The 12,410-nt window shown below is 54.8% G+C and overlaps 1 protein-coding gene across 9 annotated transcripts in view; it reads left to right on the plus strand.

The window, feature by feature from the left end:
• Positions 1–12,410, plus strand: part of PPP6R2 (protein phosphatase 6 regulatory subunit 2) — a 62,046-nt gene that overhangs the window by 35,459 nt on the left and 14,177 nt on the right. For 8 of the 9 annotated variants that reach the window (XM_070790676.1, XM_070790670.1, XM_070790674.1 and 5 more), the window contains 7 exons: positions 1,826–2,012; positions 6,888–7,025; positions 8,121–8,186; positions 9,436–9,548; positions 9,858–9,971; positions 10,939–11,065; positions 11,921–12,073. In XM_070790676.1, coding sequence (XP_070646777.1) covers positions 1,826–2,012; positions 6,888–7,025; positions 8,121–8,186; positions 9,436–9,548; positions 9,858–9,971; positions 10,939–11,065; positions 11,921–12,073 — 898 coding nt within the window. The remainder of the gene's footprint in view (positions 1–1,825; positions 2,013–6,887; positions 7,026–8,120; positions 8,187–9,435; positions 9,549–9,857; positions 9,972–10,938; positions 11,066–11,920; positions 12,074–12,410) is intronic. The other variant, XM_070790679.1, reaches the window with a different exon arrangement.

Below are 12,410 nucleotides of genomic sequence, written 5' to 3' on the forward strand. Positions count from 1 at the left end.
CACTCCCTCAGTGGTGTCTGACTCTTTGCAACCCTGTGGACTGCCGCACGCTAGGCTTCCTTGTCCTTCACTCTCTCCAGGAGTTTGCTCAAACTCATGTCAAGTCAATGATGCTATGCAACCATCTCATCCTCTGTCGTCCCCTTCTCCTCCTGCCTCAATCTTTCCCAGCATCAGGGTCTTTTCCAGTGAGTCAGCTCTTCGCATCAGGTGACCAAAGTATTGGAGCTTCGTCGTCAGTCCCTCCAGTGAATATTCAGGACTGATATCCTTTAAGATTCACTGGTTTGATCTCCTTGCTCTCCAAGGATTCTCTAGAGTCTTCTCCAGCACCGCAGTTCGAAGGCATCGTCTTCGATGGGGTGGGCCCTCTGTGGGGCCTCTGCCCCCCGGGCTAACAGGAGCACCTGCCCCACAGCCACGCTGATGGCCCTGCCTCCGCCCCTTCTGCACCTGGTTGGCTGTGCGCTCCATCATCTGTTTCCTCTGGAGCCTCTTAACCCACAGTGAGCGCCTTAGTTTGGGGCCCTCTGGGTGGCTTCTGCGAGCTGGAGGGTCGCTGCGGCTGACCTTGATCCGGGGCTGCCCGTGTGCCAGGCTCTGCTCTGTGCACAGCCTTGGGGAGGGTGGACTCTCAGCTCCCATGTTTGGATGTGGCAGCTCAGGCTCCAAGAGACTCAGTCACGTGCCTGAGGCTACACAGCGGGTCCCGGGCGGCGTGTGCACAGGCCTTGTCACTGCACCGCGAGGCGGGCTCTGGATGCCGCGGGGCGTCAGGTAGGCCTGTCCGGCCCGTGTCTGTGAGAGGGTCAGGCAGGGAACACAGTGGTACGAGGTGATACATGCTGGGATCAGGACTGTGTTCTGTCTGATCATTTTTATCAAAGGAATAATGCATTTTAACATATATTTGTAGGGAAGTAGCCAGTTAGCCAAAATGGCGGTGGTCAGGCTCTCTGAGCCCAGCCCTGTCCCCCACGTTTGTAAACGCACGGTTGTGTAGCAGCTGAGATCACTTACCACATGTGCACGGCACGATGCACCCACCTGGCCACGGGCCACTTGTATTCTGTAAACATACATAAGCTCCACCTGAAAAGCCCTGGCCTCCGGGTTATGGCTACGTTATGGCTGCATCACGACTGTCCACTGGGGCAACAGCAAGAGGAGAGACCACCATGTGTCTGCTGCTCCGGCAGCTGTGCCTGTCAGGAAGGAATAAACGCGTCTGCCGTTCCTACGGCTCCTTGAGCTTTCTTCCAGCCTCCGCACTCGCGCCTTGCCTCCCCTGGGTTCAGCTAACAGTGTGGACAGCAAGACAGCCGGTGTAGTCAACAGTGAGATGCAGTAAGACAGCACTTCTTAATAATAATCCGCATAGCACGTGCCCTGGTGCTGCATAAGCTGTGGTACGGGGGCTCTTCAGTCTGGGAACAGGCCGGGTCTGTGCTGGTTGCTGTGTGGGGTGAGCAGCGCGTGGAGAGGGAAGGACGACCTGACACACGTGAGAGGCCTGGCGGGAGAGTGGAGGGCGGAGGAGAGGCCGAAAGGCTGCAAGAGGCTCCATAGAAAACACAAACAGAGTCTGAAAATGTAGGATGTCAGGATGAGGGTATAAGGAGTCAGCGGAAAGGATGATTAAACGTTGAGCTTATAGTGAAAAATGCTGGTTGGTCACAGAATAATCACATTTTTATTCTATTGTGAGGTCTAGCCATTTTGGTTTTTGCTTGTGGAGCTGCTTCCTAAGAGAAGACTGTTAAGGAGCTTCCTGAGCAGTGGAGAAGTCCAGTTCGCACCCAGCTGTTGCTCTGTGCCCCTGCAGATACCCGAACACAGCCTGTGAGCTACTGACGTGCGACGTGCCACAAATCAACGACAGGCTGGGAGGGGATGAGACTTTGCTGAACGTTCTTTACAACTTCCTGGACCGTGAGCCGCCCCTCAATCCTCTGCTCGCCAGTTTCTTCAGCAAGACCATTGGTAATCTCATTGCAAGAAAAACTGAACAGGTAATCATCCGCCCAGCCCACATGCTTTGGGAGGGAGGCTCGGCTGATGCGTGGAGGGCGGTTCTGACTGTTCCGAGGGACACACCTGGAGCCGCGTCGCTGCTGCTGTGGGAGCCGGGGTGGATGAAGAAGCTGGCTTCCCGAGAGAGGGCCGCGGGCCTGCTCTGGATGAGCAGCACTAGCGCTGTTCGCGAGGGGCACAGGCCCCAGGCGAGGCCGGCTTGCCCTCTCGCTGACCGGTCCCACCGTGAGGCCCAGGCCCTGCTTGCGTCGTGCTAGGACCGTAGGATTCCTGCTGTTGCATCTGTGTTTATACCATGCACGGGTTCTCAGTCGTGCCCAGCTCTTTGCAACCCCATGGACTATAGCCAGCCTCCTCTGTCCATGGGATTTTCCAGGCGAGAATACCGGAGTGGTAGCATCTCCTTCCCTGGGGAATCTTCCTGACTTGGGTGGAACCTGCGTCTCCTGACTGACGGGTGGACTTTTTACCACTGGCGCCACCTGGGGATCACTTCTTTGTGTCTAGGGCACTTGTTGTTTCAAATAAATAAAAGGAAGTTCTCCTCTGTCCAGTGGATAGGACTCTGTGTCCACTGTAGGTGGCTAAGATCTGTAAGCCGCGTGGTGCAGCCAAAAAATGAAACGAATGCCAGTTACAGGTTCCTGTAGAGCGTGGGGTGAGCTCACCTCACTGAGCTGGAACATGGTTCTTCTGGGCACGACGGGTGCGCCTGCCCCAGACCGCCCTGGCATGCTTCGGCACCATGCACCGCACACGTCCCGGAACGGCTGTGCAGTGTGCAGGCGCCTTGCCCAGCGCCCGCTTCAGGAGCCAGCATGTCAGTCTTTCATCTCCCGCCCCTGCTCACCGTCCCCAGTACTCAGTTTCAGAACAAACCCCAGACAGCGTGTTGGTTCTGTAAGCACTGCATTGTGAGTCTCGGAAGCATGAAGACTTCCTTTCTCCTGGTGTTACATCAGGTGGGCAGCATGCGTGGCTAAAGTGAAAGTGCCTGAGGCTGTTTGCAGTCCCAGCAGCAGAGCACGGTTCCTGCTGCTGCACTTCCTCTCCAGCCTTTAATGGGATCAGTCGGTTTACTTCAGCTTTTCTGATAGTTGTAGATAACAGCATTGTGGTTTTAATTTGCATCACTTCGGTGACTGCTGAGGATGAGCACCTTTTTGTATATTAATCAGCCATTTGGATATTTTTTGTGTGAGATCTCTTGCCCATTTTCTTTCAGCCTCTCTGTTTTCTTTTCATTTGTAGCAGTTGTCTATTTTGTGGATACAAGTCCTCTGATTTTTTTTCGGCTGTGCCACATAGCTTACCAGATCTTTATTCCCCTACCGGAGATTGAACCTATGCCCTTGGCAATGGAATCTCAAGTTTGAACCACTGGACTGCTAGGGAATTCTCCCTTTGTTGATTTTGTGTTGCAAACATCATTTCCTACTCTGTTTGCTGGTTTTTGGGGTTGGGTTTTTGTTTTTTTTTTTTGGTTTTTACTCTATTTTTTAATCAACAGAGTATCTGATTTTCATGTAGTGCAAATCATAACTCTTTATTTATGGTTGGTTTTTTTGTTTGTTTTGTCCGTTAAACTTTTATCTACTTCAAAATCATAAAGATACTCTGTATTATTTTATAGAAGCTTTATTGTTTTCAGTTCAGTTCAGTTGCTCAGTCGTGTCCGACTCTTTATGACCCCATGGACCACAGCACGCCAAGCCTCCCTGTCCATCACCAACTCCCGGAGTCCACCCAAACCCATGTCCATCAAGTCGGTGATGCCATCCAACCATCTCATTCTCTGTCGTCCCCTTCTCCTCCTGCCCTTAATCTTTCCCAGCATCAGGGTCTTTTCAAATGAGTCAGCTCTCCGCATCAGGTGGCCAAAGTATTGGAGTTTCGGCTTCAATATCAGTCCTTCCAATGAACACCCAGGACTGATCTCCTTTAGGATGGACTGATTGGATATCCTTGCAGTCCGAGGGACTCTCAAGAGTCTTCTCCAACACAACAGTTCAAAAGCATCAATTCTTCTGCGCTCAGCTTTCTTTATAGTCCAACTCTTACATCCATACATGACCACTGGAAAAAACCATAGCCGTGACTTGACGGACCTTTGTTGACAAAGTAATGTCTCTGCTTTTTAATATCCTGTCCAGGTTGGTCATAACTTTCCTTCCAAGGAGTAAGCGCCTTTTAATTTCATGGCTGCAATCACCATTTGCAGTGATTTTGGAGCCCAAAAAAATAAAGTCTGACATTGTTTCCACTGTTTGCCCATCTATTTGCCATGAAGTTATGGGACCAGATGCCATGATCTTAGTTTTCTCAATGTTGAGCTTTAAGCCAACTTTTTCACTCTCCTCTTTCACTTTCATCCAGAAGCTCTTTAGTTCTTCACTTTCTGCCATAAGGGTGGTATCATCCGCATATCTGAGGTTATTGATATTTCTCCCCGCAATCTTGATTCCAGCTTGTGCTTCTTCCAGCCCAGCGTTTCTCATGATATACTCTGCATATAAGTTAAACAAGCAGGGTGACAGTATACAACCTTGATGTACTCCTTTTCCTATTTGGAACCAGTCTTTTGTTCCATGTCCAGTTCTAACCGTTGCTCCCTGACCTGCATACAGATTTCTCAAGAGGCAGGTCAGGTGGTCTGGTATTCCCATCTGTTTCAGAATTTTCCACAGTTTATTGTGATCCACACAGTCAAAGGCTTTGGTATAGTCAGTAAAGCAGAAATAGATGTTTTTCTGGAACTCTCTTGCTTTTTCGATGATCCAGCGGATGTTGGCAATTTGATCTCTGGTTCCTCTGCCTTTTCTAAAACCGGCTTGAACATCTGGAAGTTCACGGTTCACGTATTGCTGAAGCCTGGCTTGGAGAATTTTAAGCATTACTTTACTAGCTTGTGAGATGAGTGCAATTATGTGGTAGTAGGGAAATGGCAACCCACTCCAGTGTTCTTGCCTGGAGAATCCCAGGGACAGGGGAGCCTGGTGGGCTGCTGTCTATGGGGTTACACAGAGTCGGACACGACTGAAGTGACTTAGCAGTATGAGCATTCTTTGGCATTGCCTTTCTTTGGGATTGGAATGAAAACTGACCTTTTCCAGTCCTGTGGCCACTGCTGAGTTTTCCAGATTTGCTGGCATACTGAGTGCAGCACTCAATATGCACTGCCTCAGGTCTTCCTAGCAGAAATGACCAGTGCAGACAGAGCATCACTTTCACAGCATTATCTTTTAGGATTTGAAATAGCTCAACTGGAATTTCATCACCTCCCATTTATTTACATATTATCTGTGGCTGCTTTTGTACTGTAGGGAAAAGCTGAGAAGTTGGGGCTTCTTTAATTTCTCTCAGTAACCTCGTTCTCAGGGAATCAGTCTTAAATATTTTTTGTCATGTTTATTCTTAGGTGCTTTATATTTTCATGTTATTCTGTCTTTTTATTGAGAAACTTTACTAAGATAATTGTCGATTTCCTGGAATACATTCAACTTGATGGTGATACATTATGCTTTTTTTCATATTGCCTTTTTTTTAAAGAATTTTTTATCTGTTTCCATCAGTGAGGTTGGCTTATAATTTCCTTTAAAAGAAAACTTTTATCGGGGTATAGTTGGTTTAGTATTGTGTTAGTTTCAGGCGCACAGCAAAGCAGCGTGCGCATACATGCGTCCACTCAGCTTCTTTGCCCACACGGGCCGTTCGAGAGCGCTGAGCAGAGTGCACGACAGTGGGTCCTTCCATCACTGCCTTTTCTTCAAGTGCCCACAGCAAGTTTTGGAACCAAGATTTTATGTCCTCATACAATGATATGGGGCATATTCTCTCACTTTATGTTCCCCGGAGGAGTCCTGCATAAGATGGGGATATTTTTCTTCAAATGTTTGACAGAATTCTCTAGTAAAGCCACTGCAGTCTGGAGTTTTCTGTATGGGGACGCTTTTAATTATAGATTTTGTTTCTCTTGACACCCTAGAACTCCAGTTTGGTTTTTTTTTTTTTTCTGTCAGTTTACATAAGTGTGTTTCTCAAAGAAATTTATCTTTTAAAATTTATAGAATTTGGCATAAACTTGTTCCTGATGTGCTCTTGTAACAATGTCTGTAGGTGCACAGGGGTGTTCCTGGAGCCATCTTGCTGCCTCCTGTTTCTCTCTTTTCAAATACCAGTCCGCCCGCTCCCCATCGCCTCTCTTCTCTCTCTTCCTCCTCCTTCCTCTCCTCCCCGCTTCACTTCCAGAATGAGGATGGTTGGGACCCCCTGCCTCCCGCATGTCCCCATGGCCCCGGTAGAGCCCTGGGTCTGCCTCAGTGCAGTGGCCTGAACTCGCAGGCCCCTTTCTTCGGTGGTCAAGAAGACCTCTTCATGGGCCCTTCCCAGCCATCTGTGTTCAGCCACCCGCCAGCTGCCCCTCCACCCTCCTGTCCTGTCCCTTCTGCCATCTATGGGGCCTGTCAGCTTTCCGGATTTGTGACTCGTGTCCAGGGACTGTCAGCTCTTTCTGCACTGGTCATTTCTGCTGGGAAGACCTGAGGCAGTGCATATGGAGTGGTCACTGTGCCATCTCACTCAGGTGTTTGGGCCCCATCAGTGCCCAGGCTGTGTGGGGGAAATTCTACCAGCCCAGGACCCTCTCAGGCTCCCCACTGCCTCCTGGACTTGTCTGTGCTCAGGTCTCTGCCTGTCACTGAGGGCGTCTTTCTTACAACTCTTTCCACGTCTTTCCATTATTTCTGCTCAGTGTTGCTGAAAATGAATCTTTCTGTGGCAGTTCTCGGGGGAAGACAGTGTTTCCTAGGGTCAGGGCTTGCCCCGCTCGCCTCTCAGGGTTCATCTGGTTGCAGGTGATTGCGTTCCTGAGGAAAAAGGACAAGTTCATCAGCCTGGTGTTGAAGCACATCGGCACGTCGGCCCTCATGGACCTGCTGCTGCGCCTGGTCAGCTGCGTGGAGCCTGTCGGGCTCCGGCAGGAAGTCCTGCACGTGAGTGTGTGGGCTCCTCCTCCCCGTCTGCGCGGTCTGCAGCTCCTCTGCCTGTGGACTGAGCGCCTGGCGTAGGGAGGCGGGGGCTGGCGGAGCAGCACTGGGGTGCCCAGCACCCGGCTTTCCACCCAGCAAGACCTTCCCTCCTGGCTGGGCCCTCAGAGGTTCTCATGGTGGCTTGTGTTTGAGGCGGGGTCTGTCCTCTGCACCTGTTCTCTTGTCTTGCCTCGATCCATTCATGAGCAGAGAGCAGAAGGGGGCTGCCTTTCTTGCACCTCCCCACCAGGAGGCTGCCAGGGCTCTGTTGGGCGCTCGTCCTGCGCCCAGGCGCCTGCCCGAGAGGAAGCACTCGCCTTCCGGGCTCCACGTAGAGAGTTCACGCAGACTGGAGTTGGCCTGCTGTCGGTCCTGACGCTCTCGCAGTGAGGCGCCCCCCACGGCTCCCTGGGCTTCCCAGAAAAGAGAGGGCGCTCGGCCGGGGAGCCCAGGAGATCTGTGCCAGTCACTGTAAGCTGTTGATCGGCAGGCTGTGTTTGTAGTTTAAAGTAGGATGAGTAAGCCGCCGGCCTTCTGGCCAGTCTCCAGCTCCTGGCGTTGACAGGTGCCACTCTCAGGTTCATAGCTCACTTCATCACGGAACAGCCGCCCACCAAGAACGAACTCTAGGAGCTGCTGTGGCTTGGTTAGCACGGCGTGAACATCAGCATTGTTAGGAGCTGGTGGGAGCCCTGCCCTGGACACGTTGAGCCTGTTGTGGATAAGGAAGTGTGGGGAGGAGCCGGGCTGCTCTGGAAGGCCCAAGTGCCGCTGGGAGCAGCTGGGCTGTGTGCGGGAGCGCACCCCCAGGCCCCAGCAAGGGGCTCCTGGCTCTGCCGCGGGGGTGTCCTGTGAGCAGTGCTCGAGTGAACCACGGGCGCATGTGGACGGGGCCTCCCTCCTCTTGGCATCTTCGGGTCACTCCAGAACTCGGCACTGCCTGTGCTTGCTGGGCCTGGGGACATGCCGGTGTGGTGAGGTGTCTGTGCTAGAGCCTGGACTTCCCTTCCATTCAGTCAGATGTGAGCGGTCACTGACACGCCTCCGTTTCCCTTTCAGTGGCTTAATGAAGAGAAGACCATTCAGAGACTCGTGGAGCTGATCCATCCGAGTCAGGATGAAGACGTGAGTAGGGGCTCACGGAGCCACCTTGGGGCAGGAGCCCAGCTCAGGGCGGCTGCGGGCGCTCTCCGGCACTGTCTGAGGGCAGGCCACTCCTCCTCAGATGTGGACTGACGAGTTCTCCTCTTCCTTTAATCAGGCACTGACTTCTAGACAGTTTTTCTCTAAAACATAAAGCATACATGTTATAAAAAATCAGTTTGAAAAGAATTGTGTTAGTTATCTATGGCTAAGTGACAGATTACCCCAAACATTAATTGCTTGTAACAGTATTTTTTATCTCAGTTTTTATGGGCCAGGGTCACAGGTCCTCTGCCCAGGGTCTCTCATAAGACTGTGATCATCTCAGGATCTGCCCCTGGGGGCTTGGCAGGACTGAGTTTCTTGAGGGCTGCTGTCCGAGGCTGCCCTCAGCTCCGTGCCCCCCAGCTCTGCAGGCAGCTCACAGCTGCTGCTCCTCTGGCCCAGGCACCCCTCTCGGGGACGGTCCTCACTGGCCGCTTCTTGCTCCCAAGGGGGGCGTCCAAGGGCTTGAGCCCTGGAGGAAGCCTGTGGGGTGGCCCCCTTCTCCTGTGGTGTCCCTGTGGGTGTCGGGTGGAGCCCGAGAGGCATCCCCACTCTGGACAGCTGCGCACGTTCTCCGTGCCTGGAGAGCGTGGTCTTGCCTCGGCCACTGCCTGGCTGTGCTGTGTGGGCCGTGCTGCCCACGCGCTGACCGGGCAGCGGGCAAGGGCTGCTGAGCTCCAGATTGGGGTGAGCGCTGGGTGCCGACTGGCTCCTCCGCAGGCCTGGGGGCGCCTGGCTGCCCTCGTTTGCCCTGAAAGAGCCATAGAATGCGTCCTGCAGCCCCGTCCCCTGTGCCACGCACGTCAGGGTTGGGCCTGTGATGCTGCCTGCTCGGAGCCGGCAGCTGAGTCTTCCTCTGATGCTGTTCGTCTGCCTCAGCCTCACCCCACACGGTGCTCCCACACGGTGCTCCGCGTCAAAGAGTCTGCGTTTTCAGGGCCTTCGTATTTCCATAGAAAAGCTGAGTTCTCTGGGTTCTCTGTAGTAACTTTCCTGTTTTCATTAGCTCACAGGACTCACCCTGTGTATTAATAGCCACTTACTGATCTAAAGCAGAGACCTGGAGCAGGGTCTGCAGGGCGCACTTGCCCACCAAGGCCCAGTGTGCGCTCTTGAGGGGCGGCCAGGTCTGCACCCTGTGGGCAGAGGCTGGTCCTGAGGGTGGCTCTGCGTGCCCATCTTGCAGAGGCAGTCCAACGCTTCCCAGACGCTCTGTGACATCATCCGGCTGGGCAGGGAGCAGGGCAGCCAGCTGCTGGAGGCTCCACAGCCAGACCCCCTCCTCACGGTGCTGGAGTCGTGAGTGTGGGCCGCAGCGCTGCGGGCCTGGGGGCGGGGGTTAGGGATGCCGCTGCCTCTGATCACTTCTCAGGAGCTCGCCCCTACCCAGGGTTACCTTGATGGGCCTCTTCCTCAGGGGAGGGGTCTCTGGGGGTCTCCTGGCAGGTCCAGAGAGTGCGGGCCCTGGGGCAGCTGTGTCCTGAGGACCCTGGGTGCTCAGCGTGAGCCCCAAGTAGGGCCCCTCTGGGGTTCAGGGTGCTGCTCCTCTGGTGGGGGTGGGGTCTGTGTGTCTCCCCACCGGGCCGTGACCGCGTGCGTGTCCTACAGGCAGGAGTGCGTGGAGCAGCTGCTGAGGAACATGTTTGATGGAGTGCAGACCGAGCTCTGCCTCGTCAGCGGGACGCAGGTGTTACTTACCCTGCTGGAGCCCAGGCGGGCGGGGTGAGTGTCCCCCGAGAGGGAAGAGCTGCCCCTTCAGTGGCCTGAGGCCCAGGGCAGTGGCTGGGCTGGGCTGTCGGCGTTTTTAACATTTTTAGTTACACAGGTAATCCTGGGGATACTTTTCTCGTTGAAAGATAAACCCTATGGCAGGGGCCAAGTCTCCTTTGACCTTCGCCATCAGTCACGTTCCCGCCTCAGCCCACAGGAAGCCCGTCTCCAGTCTGCAGAGCGTTTGTGCGCACGTGCGTCCCTGCAGCGCGTGGCGCGTGCGCACTTCCGCCTGCCCTGCCGTGCGCGCTGCTGGCGGTCTGACCCCCAAGGAGACCGCAGTCCCCTCGCGTCCTTGCTCTGGAGGGGCTTCACTGCAGCCCGTGCCATTTGTTTGTTTTTTAAAGAAAGAGAAAACCAGAAAATGACAAGAAATTGACTTAGTTTCAATGGTGAGATTGTTGGCAGTTTCTCTTTCTCACTCTGGTAACCAATACATATCTATTACCTAAAACTAGAATTATGACGTTATCATCATTTTTTCTGGTTCAGCAACCAGAATATTGATGTTTTATCTACATGAGCCCAGGGAGGCTGGGCCCTTTGCGCAGGAAGTGGGGCCTCTGGTCGAGGCCTTGCCTGCAGCGCAGGGACAGCAGCACCATTGGGAAGAGACTGCCGCTGGCTTTCTTTGGTATTTTCATCCTTTCGTGTATTTAAACATTGTATTCTATAACGACTATGTATTCCTTTTGTGACTGGAAACACTGTTTATATAAAAAAGCCAAAAGGGGGGTGTGGCCAGTCCTGTCTGTGTCTCCGGCAGAGGGGTCAGCAGGAAGGTCTTTGAGGCGGGAGGAGGGAGCCGAGCTCATGGGGCTGTGATGCCGCGGCCCGCCTGCCCCGCCTCCCGTGCAGTCAGCAGCCCCCCAAGACGAGCATGGGGGCATCCCTGCGTCCAGCCGCTTCTGATCCACAGGTCAGAGGGCTTGCTGGACTCCTGCTCTCAGGGACTGGACAGGCCGTGCACCGTCAGCCCTGGTGTCCTGCGTGGCATCGAGCCGCGGCTGAAGGACTTCCACCAGCTTCTGCTCAGTCCACCCAAGGTAGGCGTCCTGAGCAGAGGCGACCTTGTGGGTGGGGTTGCTGGCGAGGTGAGGACCTCATGCGTTGCCCGCAATGGCGGACACACTCAAGCCCCATCTGCTGAGTGTCTGTCTTCTCTTTCGGGAGGCCTGGGAGTCGTGCGGTTCACTGACCCCCAGATGACTCCTGCCTTCTGGTAAGGGGTTGCCCAAGGCCCAGGTACACTGTAGGCTCAGCCTCTGTGTGGGGGACACCCCGCCAAGGGTCAGGGGGTCCCCAGGGAGCCCCATAGCTCCGCTGAGCAGCTCTGGGCAGAGCTGGCGACACTGAGGAAGGCCCACTTCTTCGCCCCTTGGTCCTTCAGCATAGCCAGGGCTGCGCACCCGCCCAGCTGCTCTGGGCGGCCTCCTCTGCACCGTCTGTGCTCTCCTGTGCCGCCTGCTCTGTTTACCCACCTGCTTGTGGTCTGCTGCCCACTGGAAAGGAGGGCCTGTGAAGGCAGGGATTCTGGAGCATTCTGCTAATGAAAAGGTGGACTGCATGCAGGATGACCCTGTCACGTGGCCAGCTTTGTCATCAGTCTCCTCTGTCATGAGCTCAGGTCACACCCGTGTGGCTGGCCGGCTGAGACCAGGGGACCCCGGGCTCCCAGCAGCAGCAGCCCGCCCGGGGCCACTCTGTGAGCCCTGAGGGAAGCGCCGAGGCTCTTCACCTGACCGACTCCCTGTCTCCTCCTGCAGACCACCTTGAGGGCTCCTCCCCGGCTAGGCCACGCCACACAGCAGTGGCCCTGGTCCTTTGACATTGGGCTCCTGAGCTAAATGAAGCCCACAGGTGGGCACAGGCTTGAACTGGCGGTGCTTCTGTGTTCACAGAAAGCAGCCATCCTGACCACCGTCGGCGTGCTGGAGGAGCCCCTGGGCAACGCGCGCCTGCACAGCGCCCGCCTCGTGGCCGCTCTGTTGCACACGGGCACACCCAGCATCAACCAGGAGCTCTGCCGGCTGGACACCATGGGGCTGCTGCTGGTGAGTGCGCCTGCGGGCACCGGTCAGGAACGGGGCCAGCCCCGGGCCAGGCCCGCCTAAGGGAGGCTGCGCTGAGACACGTCCTGCCCCCAGGCCCTGCCTCAGTGTCGGTTCACACAGGGCTGCCCTGAAAGCAGAGGTGGTGGGGAGACAGGCCTCCCCTTTCTCGTTGCTGCCTCAGAACGTTGTAGCTCTTCAGCCTAAAACAGCCTGAAGAGCCATCGTCTTCCTCCCACAAGGAGCCACCTTGGAACTGGGCCTGAAGGACCGCCTGCCTCAGGCAAAGTCCCTGGCTTTGCTGTGACCGTGGAGCTCAGACGTGGGTCAGAGGGCAGCT

This window comes from Bos indicus, chromosome 5 (assembly GCF_029378745.1).
Source record: "Bos indicus isolate NIAB-ARS_2022 breed Sahiwal x Tharparkar chromosome 5, NIAB-ARS_B.indTharparkar_mat_pri_1.0, whole genome shotgun sequence".
Classification (NCBI taxonomy): Eukaryota; Metazoa; Chordata; class Mammalia; order Artiodactyla; family Bovidae; genus Bos; species Bos indicus.